The 21724-nt window shown below is 43.0% G+C and overlaps 1 protein-coding gene across 1 annotated transcript in view; it reads left to right on the top strand.

The window, feature by feature from the left end:
• Nucleotides 1-21724, top strand: part of CSMD1 (CUB and Sushi multiple domains 1) — a 2494699-nt gene that overhangs the window by 1802695 nt on the left and 670280 nt on the right. Inside the window, exon 29 of the mRNA XM_040430026.1 lies at nt 18058-18245. Within this exon, the coding sequence (XP_040285960.1) occupies nt 18058-18245 (188 nt within the window). The remainder of the gene's footprint in view (nt 1-18057; nt 18246-21724) is intronic.

Below are 21724 nucleotides of genomic sequence, written 5' to 3'. Positions count from 1 at the left end.
CGTCTGCGTCCTCCGTATCCCCCCAGCCATGCACCAGTGATGGGCCCGAGCTGCGTTGGATGCCACCCCGCTGTGAACATTCTTCATCCTCATTCTCCTCCTCATCCTCCTCCTCATCCTCCTCCTCCTAGTCCTCCAGTAGTGGGCCCTAGCTGGCCAAATTTATACCTGGCCTTTGCTGTTGCAAAAATCCTCTTTCTGAGCCACTTCTAAAAGACTGGCCTGAAAGTGTTAGAGATGACCCCTCTTCCTCCTCCTCGTCCTGGGCCACATCCTCTACATCATCGCCCTAAGTGTTTTCTCAAGGAGACATAGAAGTGGTATTGTAACGCTGATAACGGCGTCATCGCCACTGGCCATGTTGGTGGAGTACTCGAAACAGCGCAACAGGGCACACAGGTCTCGCATGGAGGCCCAGTCATTGGTGGTGAAGTGGTGTTGTTCCGCAGTGCGACTCACCCGTGCGTGCTGCAGCTGAAAATCCACTATGGCCTGATGCTGCTCGCACAGTCTCTCCAGCATGTGCAAGGTGGAGTTCCACCTGGTGGGCACGTCGCATATGAGACGGTAAGCGGGAAGGCCGAAGTTACGCTGTAGAGCAGACAGCCGAGCGGCGGCAGGATGAGAACGCCAGAAGCGCGCACAGACGGCCCGCACTCTATGCAGCAGCTCAGACATGTCAGGGTAGTTGTGAATGAATTTCTGCAACACCAAATTCAGCACATGTGCCAGGCAAGGGATATGCGTCAAACCGGCTTGTCCCAGAGCTGCAACGAGATTTTGCCCATTATCGTACATCACCAGGCCGGGCTTGAGGCTCACCGGCAGCAACTACTCGTCGGTCTGTTGTTCTATACCCCGCCTGTCCCCCAAACACATTAGTTTCAGAATGGCCTGCTGACGTTTACCCCTGGATGTGCTGAAGTTGGTGGTGAGGGTCTGTCGCTGACTGGATGAGGAGGTGGTAGAAGAGGAGGAGGAAGCCGAGTAGGAAGAGGAGGCAACAGGAGGCAAAGAATGATGCCCTGCGATCCTTGGCGGCGGAAGGACGTGTGCCAAACAGCTCTCCGCCTGGGGCCCAGCCGCCACTACATTTACCCAGTGTGCAGTTAGGGAGATATAGTGTCCCTGGCCGTGCTTACTGGTCCACGCATCTGTGGTTAGGTGGACCTTGACACAGATTATGTTGCGCAGTGCACACTTGATTTTATCCGATACTTGGTTGTGCAGGGAGGGCACGGCTCTCCTGGAAAAGTAGTGGCGGCTGGGAACGACGTACTGTGGGACAGCAAGCGACATGAGCTGTTTGAAGCTGTCCGTCTCCATCAGGCTGAATGACAGCATTTCAAAGGCCAGTAGTTTAGAAATGCTGGCATTCAGGGCCAGGAATCGAGGGTGGCTAGGTGGGAATTTATGCTTTCTCTAAAATGTTTGTGAGATGGAGAGCTGAACGCTTCCGTGTGACATGGTGGAGATGCTTGGTGACGGAGGTGGTGTTGTTGGTGGCACATCTTCTGTTTGCTGTGCGGCAGGTGCCAACGTTCCTCCAGAGGCGGAGGAAGAGGCCGAGGCAGCAGCAGGAGGGGCCTGAGCCCTTTCTTGGTTTTGAAGGTGCTTACTCCACTGAAGTCCGTGTCTCGCATGTAGATGCCTGGTCATGCAGGTTGTGCTAAGGTTCAGAACGTTAATGCCTCGCTTCAGGCTCTGATGGCGCAGCGTGCAAACCACTCGGGTCTTGTCGTCAGCACATTGTGTGAAGAAGTGCCATGCCAGGGAACTCCTTGAAGCTGCCTTTGGTGTGCTCGGTCCCTGTTGACGGTGGCCAGTAGCAGGCGAACTGTTTTGGCGACGGCTGCTCTGCTTTTGCACCCTGCTCCCACTTTTGCTACGCTGTTGGCTCGGTCTCACCACTGCCTCTTCCTCCGAACTCTGTAAGTCAGTGGCACGACCTTCATTCCATGTGGGGTCTAGGATCTCATTGTCCCCTGCATCGTCTTCCACCCAGTCTTCCTCCCTGACCTCCTTTTTGGTCTGCACACTGCAGAAAGACGCAGCAGTTGGCACCTGTGTTTTGTCATCATCAGAGACGCGCTGAGGTGGTATTCCCATGTCCTCATCAGGAAATATATGTGGTTGTGCGTCAGTGCATTCTATGTCTTCCACCCCTGGGGAAGGGCTAGGTGGATGCCCTTGGGTAACCCTGCCAGCAGAGTTTTCAAACAGAATAAGAGACTGCTGCATGACTTGAGGCTCAGACAGGTTCCCCGATATGCACGGGGGTGATGTGACAGACTGATGGGCATGGGTTTCAGGTGCCACCTGTGCGCTTTCTGCAGAAGACTGGGTGGGAGATATTGTGAACGTGCTGGATCCTCTGTCGGCCACCCAATTGACTAGCGCCTGTACTTGCTCAGGCCTTACCATTCTTAGAACGGCATTAGGCCCGACCAAATATCGCTGTAGATTCTGGCGGCTACTGGGACCTGAGGTAGTAGGTACAGTAGGACGTGTAGCTGTGGCAGAACAGCCACGTCCTCTCCCTGCCCCAGAGGCTCCACCAACACCACCACCACGACCATGACCGCGTCCCTTATTAGATGTTTTCCTCATAGTTAGCGTTCACAAAGCAAAGTAAAAAGTGGTTAAGTCTGTTAAAAATAATTAACCGCCAATAAAAACCCTGATGTTGGGTATTGCACTAAATATTTTTTTTTTTAACTCTATATGACAGTATTTGTGGCCTAAATATGACAGTCACCTATGCAAGTGTAATCACAGATGTGCAGTATATGAAAAAAAGTTTTTTTTTCACAACAGTATCCTAAAAGCCTTATTTGTGGCCTAAATGTGACAGTAACCTATGCAAGTGTAATCCCAGATGTGCAGTATATCAGAGGGATTTTTCACCACAGTATCCTAAAAGCCTTATTTGTGGCCTAAATGTGACAGTCACCTATGCACGTGTAATTACAGATGTGCAGTATATGAAAAAAATGTGTTTTTTTAACAACAGTAACCTAATAGCCGTATTTGTGGCCTAAATGTGACAGTCACCTATGCACGTGTAATCACACATGTGCACTATATTAGAGGGTTTTTTCACCACAGTATCCTATAAACCTAATTTGTGGCCTAAATGTGACAGTCATCTATGCAAGTGTAATCCCAGATGTGCAGTATATCAGAGGGATTTTTCACCACAGTATCCTAAAAGCCTTATTTGTGGCCTAAATGTGACAGTCACCTATGAAAGAGTAATCACAGATGTGCAGTATATGAAAAAAAGGTTTTTTTTTTCACCACAGTATCCCAATAGCTGTATTTGTGGCCTAAATGTGACAGTCACCTATGCAAGTGTAATCACAGATGTGCAGTATATGAAAAAAAGGATTTTTTTCACAACAGTATCATAAAAGCCTTATTTGTGGCCTAAATGTGACAGTCACCTATGCAAGTGTAATCACAGATGTGCAGTATATGAAAAAAAGTTTTTTTTTCACAACAGTATCCTAAAAGCCTTTTTTGTGGCCTAAATGTGACAGTAACCTATGCAAGTGTAATCCCAGATGTGCAGTATATCAGAGGGATTTTTCACCACAGTATCCTAAAAGCCTTATTTGTGGCCTAAATGTGACAGTCATCTATGCACGTGTAATTACAGATGCGCAGTATATGAAAATTTTTTTTTTTTTTAACAACAGTAACCTAATAGCCATATTTGTGGCCTAAATGTGACAGTCACCTATGCACATGTAATCACACATGTGCACTATATCAGAGGGTTTTTTCACCACAGTATCCTATAAACCTTATTTGTGGCCTAAATGTGACAGTCATCTATGCAAGTGTAATCCCAGATGTGCAGTATATCAGAGGGATTTTTCACCACAGTATCCTAAAAGCCTTATTTGTGGCCTAAATGTGACAGTCACCTATGAAAGAGTAATCACAGATGTGCAGTATATGAAAAAAAAGGTTTTTTTTTCACCACAGTATCCCAATAGCTGTATTTGTGGCCTAAATGTGACAGCCACCTATGCAAGTGTAATCACAGATGTGCAGTATATGAAAAAAAAAGGTTTTTTTTTCACCACAGTATCCTAATAGCCGTATTTGTGGCCTAAATGTGACAGTAACCTATGCAAGTGTAATCCCAGATGTGCAGTATATCAGAGGGATTTTTCACCACAGTATCCTAAAAGCCTTATTTGTGGCCTAAATGTGACAGTCACCTATGCAAGTGTAATCACAGATGTGCAGTATATGAAAAAAAAGTTTTTTTTTTCACCACAGTATCCTAAAAGCCTTATTTGTTGCCTAAATGAGACAGTCACCTATGCAAGTGTAATTACAGATGTGCAGTATATGAAAAAAAGGTGTTTTTTTTCACCACAGTATCCTAAAAGCCTTATTTGTGGCCTAAATGTGACAGTCACCTATGCAAGTGTAATCACAGATGTGCAGTATATGAAAAAAAAGTTTTTTTTTTCACCACAGTATCCTAAAAGCCTTATTTGTTGCCTAAATGAGACAGTCACCTATGCAAGTGTAATTACAGATGTGCAGTATATGAAAAAAAAAGGTGTTTTTTTTCACCACAGTATCCTAAAAGCCTTATTTGTGGCCTAAATGTGACAGTCACCTATGCACATGTAATCACACATGTGCACTATATCAGAGGGTTTTTTCACCACAGTATCCTATAAACCTTATTTGTGGCCTAAATGTGACAGTCATCTATGCAAGTGTAATCCCAGATGTGCAGTATATCAGAGGGATTTTTCACCACAGTATCCTAAAAGCCTTATTTGTGGCCTAAATGTGACAGTCACCTATGAAAGAGTAATCACAGATGTGCAGTATATGAAAAAAAAGGTTTTTTTTTCACCACAGGATCCCAATAGCTGTATTTGTGGCCTAAATGTGACAGCCACCTATGCAAGTGTAATCACAGATGTGCAGTATATGAAAAAAAAGGTTTTTTTACACCACTGTATCCTAATAGCCGTATTTGTGGCCTAAATGCGACAGTAACCTATGCAAGTGTAATCCCAGATGTGCAGTATATCAGAGGGATTTTTCACCACAGTATCCTAAAAGCCTTATTTGTGGCCTAAATGTGACAGTCACCTATGCAAGTGTAATCACAGATGTGCAGTATATGAAAAAAAAGTTTTTTTTTTCACCACAGTATCCTAAAAGCCTTATTTGTTGCCTAAATGAGACAGTCACCTATGCAAGTGTAATTACAGATGTGCAGTATATGAAAAAAAGGTGTTTTTTTTCACCACAGTATCCTAAAAGCCTTATTTGTGGCCTAAATGTGACAGTCACCTATGCAAGTGTAATCACAGATGTGCAGTATATTAAAAAAAATGTTTTTTTTAACAACATTAACCTGATAGCCGTATTTGTGACCTAAATGTGATAATCACCTATGCACGTGTAATCACAGATGTGCACTATATCAGAGGGTTTTTTCACCACAGTATCCTATAAGCCTTATTTGTGGCCTAGATGTGACAGTCACTTATGCACCTCTAATCCCAGATGTTCAGTATATTAGAGGGTTTTTTCACCCCAGTAACCAAAAAGCCGCATTTCTGGCCTAAATGTGACAGTCACTTATGCTTGTCTAATCCCAGATGTGCAGTATATTAGAAGGTTTTTTCACCCTAGTAACCAAAAAGCCGTATTTCTGGCCTAAATTTGACAGTCACCTATGCACGTGTAATCACAGATGTGCACTATATCAGAGGGTTTTTTCACCACAGTATCCTATAAGCCTTATTTATGGCCTAAATGTGACAGTCACTTATGCATGTGTAATCCCAGATGTGCAGTATATCAGAGGCTTTTTTCACCCCAGTATGCCAAAGCTGTATTTATGGCCTAAATGTGACAGTCACTTATGCTTGTCTAATCCCAGATGTGCAGTATATTAGAGGGTTTTTTCACCCCAGTAACCAAAAAGCCGTATTTCTGGCCTAAATGTGACAGTCACTTATGCATGTGTAATCCCAGATGTGCAGTATATTAGAGGCTTTTTTCACCCCAGTAACCAAAAAGCTGTATTTCTGGCCTAAATGTGACAGTCCCTTATGCACATGTAATCCCAGATGTGCAGTATATCAGAGGCTTTTTTCACCCCAGTATGCCAAAGCTGTATTTATGGCCTAAAGGTGACAGTCACTTATGCACGTTTATTCCCAGATGTGCAGTATATCAGAGACTTTTTTCACCCTAGTATGCCAAAGCTGTATTTATGGCCTATATGTGACAGTCACTTATGCACGTGTAATCCCAGATGTGCAATATATTAGAGGCTTTTTTCACCCCAGTAACCAAAAAGCCGTATTTGTGGCCTTAATGTGACAGTCACTTATGCACGTGTAATCCCAGATGTGCACTATATTTAACAGATGTATTTCTTTTAACCCCAGTAAGCAAAAAGCAGTATTTCTGGACTTGCAGACATGCAGATAGCCTGTGCTGGTGCACGATCGTTGCATAAAATGGCTGCCGATCAAGTATTTTAATATTGACTAACTGAAGAAAAAAAAGTTTGTTTTCAGCAGTAGTTGGCTCAGGGCAGGCTAAAAAAAATTGTGCACTGCACCCACAAAACACTTTTGCTGTATATCGCTAAGTACATAAAACAGTTCTTGATAAGATTTCTCCCTGATCTTTCCCTCACAGCAGCTGCAGCCTCTCCCTGCACTAATCCGAGCAGAATGACGGGCGGCGCTACGTGACTCCAGCTTAAATAGAGGCTGGGTTACATGCTGCAGTTGGCCAATCACAGCCATGCCAATAGTAGGCATGGCTGTGATGGCCTTTTGGGGCAAGTAGTACAACGCTTGTTGATTGGCTACTGTGCAGCCTTTCAAAAAGTGCCATAAAAATCGCCGAACACTGAACCCGAACCCAAACTTTTACGTAAATGTTCAGGTTCAAGTCCGGGTGCCGAAAACCCTAAAGTTCGGTACGAACCCGAACTTTACAGTTCGGGTTCGCTCAACTCTAGTCAGTGATTACCATCAGTGATTGTGAACCAAAACTAGGATTGGAGCCTACACAGATAAAGGTATAAGGGAAAGATCTGCTCCTATTCTGTGTTAGACCCAGGCCTGGTTTTGGTTCACAATCACTGATGAAAATCACTGACTGATAGTGATGAACGAACATCGTCCGGGACGATTCGCAAACCGCAAGTTTGCGGTGGGCCCCATTCACTTTAATAGCAGGCGAACCTGAAAAACCTTCAGGTCATATTTGCAGCCACCAAATACTGCACAAATCGTCCCACAACATGGACAGAGACATACCAGAGGGGGATCAATGGCAAAAATTCCCCCGAAAATATGTATTTAAGTCAGGGGCCATTTGTATGCATCTTAAAGGGAAATTTTCAGAAATGTGTCCTGCCGGAGCCTAGAACCTGACATAAAAGAAATTGTGATTATGTGGCTCGAGGAACATTATGCAATCAATGGATAAAAATTTTAATGTGGGCCACTGGAGTACAGGCCCCAAACATTAGGCATTCACCGAACAGAAAATATTAAGTGATTATGTGGCCGAAAGAAATATTAGATGGTCAATGGATATCAATTTTACTGCCGGCCAGTGAAGTACAAGCCAAGTACATCAAGTGATTATGTGGCTAGAGGTATATTAGACAGTCATTGGATAACAATTTTACTTTAGGCCAGTATCTTAGCAGAACTGCACACAAATGCTGCACAATACAAATGCACTATATAGAAATTATATTATAGGTATATCACACCCCTGCCTCAACCAGGTTTTTTGGGGGGCAACGGTTATATCACACCAGTTGCAATTAGTTGTTCCAATGACGTTTGTCCCTCTAGCTAGCTGATGTATTTCAGCAGAACCGCAAAAAAATGCTGCACAATACAAATGCACTATATAGAAATTATTTTATAGGTACATCACTGCCTCAATCAGAATTTTTGGGGGGCTACTGTTATATCACACCAGTTGCAATTAGTTGTTCCAATGGCGTTTGTCTGTCTACAGTGGGGGAAATAATTATTTGACCCCTCACTGATTTTGTAAGTTTGTCCAATGACAAAGAAATGAAAAGTCTCAGAACAGTATCATTTCAATGGTAGGTTTATTGTAACAGTGGCAGATAGCACATCAAAAGGAAAATCGAAAAAATAACTTTAAATAAAAGATAGCAACTGATTTGCATTTCATTGAGTGAAATAAGTATTTGAACCCTCTAACAAAAAAAGACTTAATACTTGGTGGAAAAACCCTTGTTTGCAAGCACAGAGGTCAAATGTTTCTTGTAATTGATGACCAAGTTTGCGCACATTTTAGGAGGAATGTTGGTCCACTCCTCTTTGCAGATCATCTCTAAATCCCTAAGGTTTCGAGGCTGTCTCTGTGCAACTCTGAGCTTGAGCTCCCTCCATAGGTTTTCGATTGGATTAAGGTCCGGAGACTGACTAGGCCACTCCATGACCTTAATGTGCTTCTTCTTGAGCCACTCCTTTGTTGCCTTTGCTGTATGTTTTGGGTCATTGTCGTGCTGGAACACCCATCCACGACCCATTTTCAGTTTCCTGGCAGAGGGAAGGAGGTTGTCGCTCAGGATTTCACGATACATGGCTCCGTCCATTTTCCCGTTTATGCGAATAAGTTGTCCTGTGCCCTTAGCAGAAAAACACCCCCAAAGCAAAATGTTTCCACCCCCATGCTTGACGGTGGGGACGGTGTTTTGGGGGTCATAGGCAGCATTTTTCTTCCTCCAAACATAGCGAGTTGAGGTAATGCCAAAGAGCTCTATTTTGGTCTCATCAGACCACAGCACCTTCTCCCAGTCACTCTCTGAATCATTCAGGTGTTCATTGGCAAACTTCAGACGGGCCTGCACATGTGCCTTCCTGAGCAGGGGGACCTTGCGAGCCCTGCAGGATTTTAATCCATTGCGGTGTAATGTGTTTCCAATGGTTTTCTTGGTGACTGTGGTCCCTGCTAATTTGAGGTCATTAACTAACTCCTCCCGTGTAGTTCTAGGATGCTTTTTCACCTTTCTCAGAACCATTGACACCCCACGAGGTGAGATCTTGCGTGGAGCCCCAGAGCGAGGTCGATTGATGGTCATTTTGTGCTCCTTCCATTTTCGAACAATCGCACCAACAGTTGTCACCTTCTCTCCCAGCTTCTTGCTAATGGTTTTGTAGCCCATTCCAGCCTTGTGCAGGTCTACAATTTTGTCTCTGACATCCTTGGACAGCTCTTTGGTCTTTCCCATGTTGGAGAGTTTGGAGTCTGCTTGATTGATTGATTCTGGGGACAGGTGTCTTTTATACAGGTGACTAGTTAAGACAGGTGTCCTTAATGAGGGTGACTAATTGAGTAGAAGTGTCTAACCACTCTGTGGGAGCCAGAACTCTTAATGGTTGGTAGGGGTTCAAATACTTATTTCACTCAATGAAATGCAAATCAGTTGCTATCTTTTATTTAAAGTTTTTTTTTCGATTTTCCTTTTGATGTGCTATCTGCCACTGTTACAATAAACCTACCATTGAAATGATACTGTTCTGAGACTTTTCATTTCTTTGTCATTGGACAAACTTACAAAATCAGTGAGGGGTCAAATAATTATTTCCCCCACTGTATATACACTGCGTGCAGAATTATTAGGCAAATGAGTATTTTGAACACATCATCCTCTTTATGCATGTTGTCTTACTCCAAGCTGTATAGGCTCGAAAGCCTACTACCAATTAAGCATATTAGGTGAAGTGCATCTCTGTAATGAGAAGGGGTGTGGTCTAATGACATTAACACCCTATATTAGGTGTGCATAATTATTAGGCAACTTCCTTTCCTTTGGCAAAATGGGTCAAAAGAAGGACTTGACAGGCTCAGAAAAGTCAAAAATAGTGAGATATCTTGCAGATGGATGCAGCACTCTTAAAATTGCAAAGCTTCTGAAGCGTGATCATCGAACAATCAAGCGTTTCATTCAAAATAGTCAACAGGGTCGCAAGAAGCGTGTGGAAAAACCAAGGCGCAAAATAACTGCCCATGAACTGAGAAAAGTCAAGCGTGCAGCTGCCAAGATGCCACTTGCCACCAGTTTGGCCATATTTCAGAGCTGCAACATCACTGGAGTGCCCAAAAGCACAAGGTGTGCAATACTCAGAGACATGGCCAAGGTAAGAAAGGCTGAAAGACGACCACCACTGAACAAGACACACAAGCTGAAACGTCAAGACTGGGCCAAGAAATATCTCAAGACTGATTTTTCTAAGGTTTTATGGACTGATGAAATGAGAGTGAGTCTTGATGGGCCAGATGGATGGGCCCGTGGCTGGATTGGTAAAGGGCAGAGAGCTCCAGTCCGACTCAGACGCCAGCAAGGTGGAGGTGGAGTACTGGTTTGGGCTGGTATCATCAAAGATGAGCTTGTGGGGCCTTTTCGGGTTGAGGATGGAGTCAAGCTCAACTCCCAGTCCTACTGCCAGTTTCTGGAAGACACCTTCTTCAAGCAGTGGTACAGGAAGAAGTCTGCATCCTTCAAGAAAAACATGATTTTCATGCAGGACAATGCTCCATCACACGCGTCCAAGTACTCCACAGTGTGGCTGGCAAGAAAGGGTATAAAAGAAGAAAATCTAATGACATGGCCTCCTTGTTCACCTGATCTGAACCCCATTGAGAACCTGTGGTCCATCATCAAATGTGAGATTTACAAGGAGGGAAAACAGTACACCTCTCTGAACAGTGTCTGGTAGGCTGTGGTTGCTGCTGCACGCAATGTTGATGGTGAACAGATCAAAACACTGACAGAATCCATGGATGGCAGGCTTTTGAGTGTCCTTGCAAAGAAAGGTGGCTATATTGGTCACTGATTTGTTTTTGTTTTGTTTTTGAATTTCAGAAATGTATATTTGTGAATGTTGAGATGTTATATTGGTTTCACTGGTAAAAATAAATAATTGAAATGGGTATATATTTGTTTTTTGTTAAGTTGCCTAATAATTATGCACAGTAATAGTCACCTGCACACACAGATATCCCCCTAAAATAGCTAAAACTAAAAACAAACTAAAAACTACTTCCAAAAATATTCAGCTTTGATATTAATGAGTTTTTTGGGTTCATTGAGAACATGGTTGTTGTTCAATAATAAAATTAATCCTCAAAAATACAACTTGCCTAATAATTCTGCACTCCCTGTAGATGCGGTATCGCAGCAGAACCGCACACAAATGTTGCACAATACAAATGCACTATATAGAAATTATATTATAGGTATATCACACCCCTGCCTCAATCAGATTTTTGGGGGGGCAACTGGTATATCACTCCAGTTGCAATTAGTTTTTCCAATGGCATTTGTCCCTCTGTATAGATGCAGTATCTCAGCAGAACCGCACACAACTATAGCCAGGCTATAAGCTGTGCGCTGCGATTGGCCAGCGCTGCAGCAAGGGACACGCCTCATACAAAAAATCAGTCAGAGGGAGCGCAGACACCGGAGCCTATACTGGGCGAACAGAGCGGCGCCCAGAAATACTAGTAAGTGCAGGGGGACCCCTGGGCGCCGCTCTGCCCACTGATATAGTTAGTTTTTAGTTTGTACAGTAGTGAAAGGTCCTCTTTAACAGTGACTGCCCCTTTAACAGTGACTTTCACAGTGGCCACCCCTTTAACAGTGACTGCCCCTTTAAAAGTGATTTTCACAGTGGCCGCCACTTTAACAGTGACCGCTCTTTTAACAGTGACCTCCATGGTGCCCGCCCCTTTAACAGTGAACTCCACAGCGCTCGCCTCTTTAACAGTGAAGTCCACAGCACCCGCCCCTTTATCAGTGAACTCCACAGCACCCGTTTGTTTAATAGTGGCCCCCATGCATGTAGCAGTGTAGTTGTGCCGTCATACGTCATATGGCAATAAAAGTTTTTTAAAAAATTGTCTCAAAATACGTTGCCTTCTTTCTGTGTTCTGCAGGTCCTTTAGTGATATGGGCAAGTTCACTCAGTGATTTGTGATAGATGAGGGACCGCACTGCTCCACTTTTCATCAAGGGACGATCTCTCACAGTCAGGATTCCTGTGCACTTCCCAAATGACATATGAGTCTTCACATTAGCTCTTACCCTCCTGGTAGGCTGCTCGGAACCTTCAAAGGGGACGTACGCAATAGTGAAGTACCGTCACAATAGGTGAAATAAATACAATTTATTATACTTACAAGCTTAGAAGCTTTAAAAGCCTTAAAACAACACTGCAAAGCATTGTGTTCAAACCCGACCTGGGTTTCGCTTGACGCTTCGTGTCACTTTTTTTATTATAGATTTTTAATGTGTGTCTGCAGTAAATCTTGTTGACACACAATTCAGGGGACGCTATTGCATTTTTAACCACTTAGTGACATCATTATTTTAGGCTTAAGGACCAATAAATATTTTCCCCCTTTGTGTTCTAGCAGTAATAACTAGAGATGAGCGAATTTCATATTTTGAAATTCGTTCACACTTCGTTTGGTGGTAAAAGGTGAATTGCGTTATGGATTCCGTTACCACGGACCATAACGCAATTCTATGATGGAATGCATAACGGAATGCCTTCAGAGGCATTCTGTTATTTTTTCCGTCATAATAGAAGTTTATCGGCTACAAAACGGATCCGTTCCGTTTCTGTTATGCAGGACCACGGACCATAATGCAATTCTATGATGGAATGCATAACGGAATGCCTTTAGAGGCATTCCGTTATTTATTCCGTCATAATAGAAGTCTATGGGCTGCAAAACGGATTTGTTCCGATTCTGTTATGCAGGGAATGAAGTGTGAACGAATTAAAAAATATGAAATTCGCTCATCTCTCGTCATAACTTTTTAATTTTTTCTTTAAATTTTTTTATTTTATTGTGCAGGATTAGATGTAGGTTTTTTAGGAACCATTTTGGGGTATATATATAGTGTATGAAATCACTTTTATTATTTAATATTTAGTGGAATGGAAAAAAATGCAATTTTTACATTATTTTGTGTTTTTTTTTATGGCATTAACTGTGTGGCAAAAATAAAATAATATGTATTATGTGGGTCCGTACAGTGATGATAATGCCACTGCTTTCTCTCTCCTCCTCTACACTGAAAGGGGGGGGGGGCTGATTTAACTGCTCATATCTCTGGTTTGGTACCAGATATAGGCTTTGTATTGTTTGAAAGCAGACATTCCAAGCTTTCAAACAATACAAAAATGACAGCAATTCAGTACATGGGAAGATATCACTGTTAGAAATCAGGATGTGTCATGGATCAGCAGGTGTGAATGCACTGTCCCACTGACGGGCTACACTCAGGAGGGGCGCGTCTAAGCAACTACCTGGTTATTACTAGAGCCTCAGATGGTGAGGATAAACTTGAGCGGTTAGGTTAGTTGCCAGGGGCCACTCCAGAGCAATCCCTGAGTTAGTGGCAGCTGGTCCAGGTGGACCAGGAGATTCCTGGGTAGGTACCAGAAGTACACGCGTAGTCAGACAGGCGGGGTCATTACCAGGAGCAACAGTGCAGTACCAAAGGATGAGGAAGAGGCATAGTCAGACAGACAAAAGGTCAGAGCAGGTGGCACAGGGATAGGTCAGACTATCCGGGTCAGCAACAGGAGAGACAAGGCAAGCAGGCAGGGATCAGACGATAAGCAGAGTCCAGGAAGGAGCACACAAGATTATCAGGAACCAGCAAACTCAAGGACCTTGACACTGAGGCATCTGGGAAGAGGGCTAAGCCACTAAATACCTGCAGGAGAGCCAGGGTTAGTCAGCGAGGTCACCTGACCTAACTCACACAGCCCAGGGAGTGATGCGCTCTGCCCTTAGAGCAGTGTAATGCAAATCAGCCAAACTCATGCTATGTCCAGGGCTGAGTGGACGCTGTGGAGCGGAATCCCCAAAAGCAATACCACCTACAGAAACAGAGCCCAGGACTGCAGAGGTGAAATGGGAAGCACCGACCACAGGTCACCGCTGAGCGCGGCGCCCGGGAACATGGCGATAAGCGTGGGAACATCGGCATATAGTAGCTGATGTTACAGTACCCTCTCCCCTTATGCCCCCTTTTCTTGAGTCCACGACGGGACAAGAACCTTTTTATCAGGTCTGAAGCATGAATATACTCCTCTGGCTCCCAAGACCTCTCTTCCGGACCAAAAACCTTCCTATGCACCAGGTAGTAGGTTTTATTACTATGTTTCCTGAAGTCCAAGATGTCCTGGACCTCAAATGTCTCTTCCGAGCCTTTAGACACTGGAATCGTCGTGGACGGAGCTGTAGAGAAGCGGTTAAGGACTACAGGTTTAAGCAAGGATACATGGAAGGCATTAGGGACATGAAGAAAGAGAGGTAGCCGTAACTTATGTCACTTCATTGACATTCTTCACCAATATGAAGGTTCCCAGGAACCTAGGGGATGTTTCTAGAGGAGAGCCATACCGAGAACTAAGGTGGTTTTCTTATTTTCCTGTCCGCATTCGTCTTCATGCGGGTCACTGCTTTATCGATGCAAATCTTAGTATTCTGCCAGATCTTCAAAAAATCCCTAAAAGAGGAATCTGCCGCTGGTACCCCAGAAGATATAGGAACAGAGAGAGGAGTATGATGATGCTGTCCAAAAACGACTAAGAAAGGACATGAGCCGGTAGACTTATTAGTATGGATATTGTAGGAGAACTCTGCCCAAGGTAACAATTGTACCCAGTTGTTGTGTTGAGCTGAAGCAAAATGCCAAAGGAAATTCTCCAATATCTGATTGACCCGTTCTACTTGCTAGTGATAAGCGGCAGGGGCAATATTCGAATTCTCTATATTTTGCGAATATTTTGAAGAATATTTGTCATATATTCGCAAATTTGAGAATTCGAGAATATATACTTGATTGCGAAAATCGTAATGCGCGCAAAATACAGGGTGGGTCACTTATGCTACATTTTTCAAGCTGGTATAAGTTTCCTGAGACTGGAGAAAATGGTTGGCACGGCACAACATTAGAATAGCTTTATATGCAGATAGAGTGCTCCAATATATTTGCATTTGCAATCTTTCGGCAATTAATGATGTAATACTAAAGGTACATGCTTTGGTTTGTGGGTAAATCCGGGGAATAGATCAGTATATCATCCAGATACACTATTACGCAGACATAAAGCAGATCCCGGAAAATGTCATTCACCAACTCCTGGAATACGGCGGGGGCATTGCACAGACCGGAGGGCATGAAGAGTGCACGAGTGTTAAAAGCTGTCTTCCACTCATTGCCCTTTTGAATGCGGATAAGATTATATGCGTCACACAGGTTCAATTAATAAAGACCTTAGCTCCCCGGTTCCTGTCGAAGAGTTCAGAGATTAGCGGTAGAGAGTATCGGTTCTTGATTGTGACCTTATTCAGACCATGATAGTCAGTACAGGGCCATAAGGATCCATATTTTTTCTTTGCACAAAGTTGAACCCAGCACCGGCTGGTGAAGTCGATTTCAGGATAAACCTCCTCGTGAGATTCTGCCCATGCAACTCAAAGTGGATCAGGCACTGGTTCAGGATTCCACAACAGGTTTTTGGATCTCCACCATAGCGTGATGGCAGCGGGAGTTGCAGACTGGCGGCACACACATCTGGATTCACCGGTGTAGGAATTGCAGGAGTAGCAGCGGCTGGCGACCCTGCAGTAGCTGGAGAAGAGATGGCATCTAGACAAGCAGCAACATTTTTTCATAAACTGCATCATGACATCCTGACGTTCACTCTGGTGCCTCACTTTATGTAATTACTCCTGAAAGACAGACTTGGAATGACCAGCAGGGTCCATGGCCTCAGTGTACTGTCATGGATCAGCGGGTGTATACCCACTGTGCAAATGACTGGCTATACTCTGGAGGGGCGTGTCTAAGAAACTACCTGGTTTCACTAGAGTCTTAGATGGTGAGGATAGACTTTAGTGGTTAGGGTAGTTGCCAGGGGATACTCCAGAGCAATCCCTGAGTCAGTGGCAGTTGGTCCAGTGGCAGTTGGTCAAGTAAACTTGTAGTCAGGCATGCAGGGTCGTCGCCAGGAGCAACAGTGCAGTACCGAAGGATGAGGCAGAGGAGTAGACAGACAGGCAAAAGGTCAGGAAAGGCAGCACAAGTACAGGTTAGACAATCCGGGGCAGCAACAGGAGAGACAAGGCAAGCAGGCAGAGATCAGACGATATGCAGAATCCAGGAATGAAGTATAAATCAGGAGCACACAAGAGTATCAGGAACCAGCAAACTCAGGGACCTTGACACTGAGGCATCTGGGAAGAGGGCTGAGCCACTTAAATACCTGCAGGAGAGCCAGGGTTGGTCAGCGAGGTCACCTGACCTAACCCACACAGCCCAGGGAGTGATGCGCTCTGTCCTTAAAGCAGTGTAACACATACCAGCCAAACTCATGCTGTGTCCATGGCTATGAGGAAGCTGTGGAGCGGAATCTCAAAAGCAATACCACCTACAGAAACAGAGCCCAGGACCACAGCGGTAAAATTGGAAGCACCGACCACAGGTCACCGCTGAGCGCAGCGCCCGGGAGTATGGCGATAAGCGTGGGAACAGCGGCGTACAGTAGCCACTGTTACAGGATGCAGTGAATAGGTTTTACTTGCGATTATTCCTGACTCGATTTCTCCTCTGGTTCTCCTTGGACTATTGCTGTCATTTTGATCTCGTATGAAACCTGGAATACTAGCTTTCAGACAAGACAAGTTCCATGTTTCTAGCTGCTACCATTCAGGAGATAACAGGATCTAAATCATCCCTCCCCCCACAACTTTCTGCCCTAGCCCAGCTTGGGCAGAACAGTTAGCTACTTTTTCCACAGCCCGAGCTGGACTCAGGCAAAACAGATGGTTAAAGGGAATTTCAAGGAACACTAGGGCCCTGATTTATCATACCTTCACTCCAGAATTGTGGCTTTTGTGACTTTTTTTGCACTCGCTTGTGCATAATTTATGTGATTGCTCAAAAATTGGCGACTTTTTGCACTCACTTGCGCAATTTTTTTAAACTTTTTGCATGTGTACACCACTCACTCCAGTTTTGTAATATGAATGGAAAGGTGGACGTGGTGAGCTATGTTAATGAGTTTCACTCCAGATTTATCATTGAGACTTGTTTTAAAAGTCACATATAAGTCACAATCTCACTCCAGGAGCAGGGTGGAGTAGGAAAATTGGAGTAGCTTCTCTAGACAGAAGTGTTAGGTTTAAGGACAAGCCAAATTTATCAAACAACATGCAACATTTGATAAATGTGACACAAAGTACTCCAACACAGACTAAAGTAAAACTGACTTCAAATATTCTCCTAATGATAAATTCCCCTATATGTTTTTTCAACAGATATTTTTGTGTAGTCGCTTACCTCATGAGAATCATCCCCATGTTTTTTTTATCTTGAATATGGACTCTCTTGACCCATTTTCAAAATAGAAACAAAGTACTTTGGTTAATTTATGTCCTGTGTGTACCACTTCCTGTTGCTGTATCCTTAGCCTCAACATAAATTCTGTTTCTTCATATGTTTTGTTTCTATCTTCAAAATGTTTGTGTTGTGTGTTTGCATACAGAATATGTATATCTGTATATTTTTTCCATGATCCATGATCCATGTCCATTATCTGTGTATTTATTTTGACAAAAACAATTAGTAGAATATACACAATCTGAAAAAAAGTCTAGCCACAAACACTGCTGGGTAGAAAAATCGGGCTAAAAGTGATATGCTGCCTTTTGATGAAGTCAAGGGCCACAGAACATGGTGAGGTGAACAACTGCAGTAAAAATATTTTTCATTCATTCGATCTATATAGTTATCTATATATTCAACTTTCAAAATCTCAAAAAAGTGATATGCAGTATTTGTAAATAAATAGTAGATACAACTATTGATAGGCAAGTGACCAGTTCAAAGAATATGCAAAATATATAGTGATATTGTAAATGTAGCATGACTTCAGTTCAGTGATGAATATTATTTCTCTGTTTCAGTTTTAACATGGAACCCAGTTATGATTTCCTGCATATATATGAAGGCGATAACTCCAACAGTCCCATAATTGGAAGTTTTCAAGGTTCCCATGCACCAGAAAGATTAGAAAGCAGTGGTAACAGCCTGTTTTTGGCATTTCGCAGTGATGCATCCGTTGGCATGTCTGGATTTGCTATTGAATATAAAGGTAATTTATCATTTTGTTATTGATGGTATTCATGTGCCGTGCAAAAACCGTAATACTTATGTATTATTCCCATGTAGTTATGTACATATTTATGTGCATCATCATAACTCATATGTGTTCTTGTAAAAAAAAAAAATTATCGAAGGATCAGCATTATTCAATATTACCCATATCATTTATATTCATACATTAATGAGGTAAGATATCTTGGTTATTTGCAATTAATTATTTAAAGTAAGCTATCTTCAAATATCTTGGTGGATTTTTACTTTCTATACAGTATTTGAATCATCTTTCCTTAAAACTGTTTTCCCATCGATTTGTTATTCCTCTTACAAATCAATGAATAATTTGAATCAAGCTGGGTATTCTCAGTTGTGGGTGTGTCCCTCCTCATTTTCTTGCTTTCAAATCAGTGCTGACAATGTAGGCATATACCACTTTCACATGGGGAATTGCAATACCACCATAAAAACATAGGGACAGGGCTAGGAGCATGCATTGTAGAAATACTGGATACACTGAAACATTGAGACATTAGCAGCATACAGGCTAAGGACAAACTGTTCCTCTAACCTACACAGGACCTATATTCAATATTACAGTTACATTTTTCAAGTAATAATCCAACCAAATCTAAATCTGTGATATTATTTATCAGCAGCACTGAGTCTCTTAGCAGTAGTATAAATTAAGACAAGGTAATTTACATATCTTAATTCTAAATGCAGATATCTTAATTAGATAGCTAAATGATACATTTCATAAAATCATACATTTTCTTATGTCCATGATCAATAAAAAAAAAGACATCATATGGTACTTAGCACTCTCTTTCTAACAAATGAACGAAGGTTGCTTCAGGTGTTCTTCTTGATTTATTTTACACTTGTAGCCCGGGGCAGGGGGGTCTGACATGTTTTCTGTTAGGACCAAATTACGTCTCTGTTGTTTTTGGTGCTTGCCACACCTTATTTCCCCAGTTGTGGCTATTATGGTAATTTAACCTTCTCTATTTATTGTTGTTTCTCCCACTATGCTATGCAGTTTATAGTTTCTGTTTGAGTTGTGGATAGCTGGTGTGTGGATCTCGGTCAAGTTCCTGGTGCTTCCATAGCCACTTGAAGTTAAGTGCTTTCTTTCGCTTTTGTATTTTGTTTGGGTTATTTTGTGTGTTGCTTCAGAATCCTGAGTCTCTGGAAGGCGCTATGTCTCTTGCTGTATGCATTGATAGACACCTAAAAGAGCTCTAGGGGACCCCACTCTCAGGACATACTATTACATAACGTATCGTCTTCCTCTGACACTTTGGGTGAATATACTCCTGGGTTTATGTCTGGGGTTGACCATTGCTCCTGCGGTTTTCCAGCATTTTGTGAATGACATTTTTCATCACCTGGTGGGGAGGTTTGTTGTCGTGTTTTTTGATGACTTACTAATTTATTCTCCAGACGTGGAGACTCCTCAGGATCACTTTAGAAAGGTGTTACAGATCCTTAGAGATATTAAATTGTACACAAAGTTAGAGAAGTGTGTTTTTGCACACTTTGTACATGAGGTACAATTCTTGGGCTGCCTGCTGTCATCTTCAGGTTTTCAAATGAATCCAGAGAAAGTCAATGCTGTATTTGACTGTGATCGACCCAAAAATCTGAAAGCTCTTTTTGGGGTTCACCAACTATTACTGAAAATGTATTCCGAACTATTTGACAGTGGTGAAACCCTTAACGGACATGACTAAGAAAGGGATGGTTTCAGTGTGGTCTGATTCGGTGTTGCAAGCCTTTTCTGCCCCTATATTGGTGCGGCCGGATGTATCACAACCTTTCAAAGTGGGGGTAGGAGCAGTCTTATCACAGGGCCTGTCACCTGGTAAATGGCGCCTATGTGCATTTTTCTCAAAAAACCTCTCTGCTGCAGACAGAAATTACGATGTGGGTAACAGAGAGTTGCTGGCCATTAAGTTGGCTTTTGAGGAGTGGCATCATTGGTTGAAAGGGGCGATTCATCCAATCACAAAAATCTGGCTTACCTGGAGTCGGCTAAATGACTAAACCCAAGGCAGGCCAGATGGTCTTTGTTTTTCACCAGTTTTAATTTCATTGTCACTTCGTCCTGGGGTTAAGAACGTCAAGGCAGATGCCTTGTCATGTAGTTTTTCTGGAGGTGGTGATTTTGAAAATCCGAGTCTGATAATGTTGGAGGGGGTGGTATATCTGCTCTATGCCCTGACCTAGAGGTGAAGGTGTTAGAGGCTCAGGGAGATGCACCAGGGTCTTGCCTCTCTGGGAAATTGTTTGTTCCATCAGAATTGCATCATAAGGCCATAAGGAACATCACTATAGAGTTCTTACGGGACACCCTGTGAGTAGATCCACTGCCAATCTCATCTCTTGTAGATTCTGGTGGCCAGGGTTGCTTAAGTGTGTTGAGGACTGTGTCGGCCTGTAATATCTGTGCATGCACTAAGGTGACACATACTCGACCTTCTGGATCTCTACTTCTGTTGCCTATACTGTCCAGACCATGGACTCACTTGTCTATGTATTTTATTACTGATCTGCCTAATTTGTCTGGAAAGACAGTTATTCTAGTGGTACTTGATCGTTTTTGTGAAATGGTGCACTTTATAGCATTGCCTGGCCTACCTAATGCTAAAACACTTTCGCAAGTGTTTGTTGACAACATTGGGAAACTTCATGGTATTCCCTCTGATGTGGTCTCAGATCGTGGAACTCAGTGTCCAGATTCTGGAAGGTGTTTTGCATTCGGCTGGGGGTACAACTGTCTTTTTCTTCTGCTTTTCATCCTCAGACGAATGGACAGATGGAGTGCACTAATCAGAGTCTGGAGACTTACTTAAGATGTTTTGTCTCTGAGAACCAGGAGGAATGATCCTCATTTTTGTCTTTGGCAGAGTTTGCCATAAACAATCGTAGATAGGAGTCCACTGGTAAATCGTCATTTTTTGGGACATATGGGTTTCATCCGCAATTTGGCACATTCTGTGGTTCCGATACTTCTGGTATCCCTGGGGTAGAACATTGTTCGTCATTATTGTCTTCTATATGGCGGATAATTCTAAACAACTTGATGAATATGGTCAACAAGTATAAACGTGTGGCTGACAGTAAAAGTATGAATGGTCTGGACCTCAGTGTGGGTGATTTTGTGTGGCTGTCCACAAGAAATATTAAGTTGAAGGTTCCTTCTTGGAAGTTGGGTCCAAGGTTTATTGGTCCATATAACATCACTGCCATTATTAATCCTATAGCTTTTAGTCTTAAACTTCCTCAGGCTCTGAAAATGAATAATGTGTTTCACAAATCTTTGTTGAAGAGATATGTCGAAACCTTTGGAGTCGTTCCCCTTGCAACCCGCTCCTGTCATCGTGGAAGGCAGTTTGGAATTCCAGATCGCCAAGATTACTGACTCTTGAGTTCTCCGTAGATCTCTTCAGTATCTTGTTCACTGGAAGG

The sequence above is a fragment of the Bufo bufo genome, chromosome 4, assembly GCF_905171765.1.
Source record: "Bufo bufo chromosome 4, aBufBuf1.1, whole genome shotgun sequence".
NCBI lineage: Eukaryota > Metazoa > Chordata > Amphibia > Anura > Bufonidae > Bufo > Bufo bufo.
The sequence above is the reverse complement of the archived record's forward strand: the minus strand, read 5'-3'. Positions and strand labels throughout refer to the sequence as shown.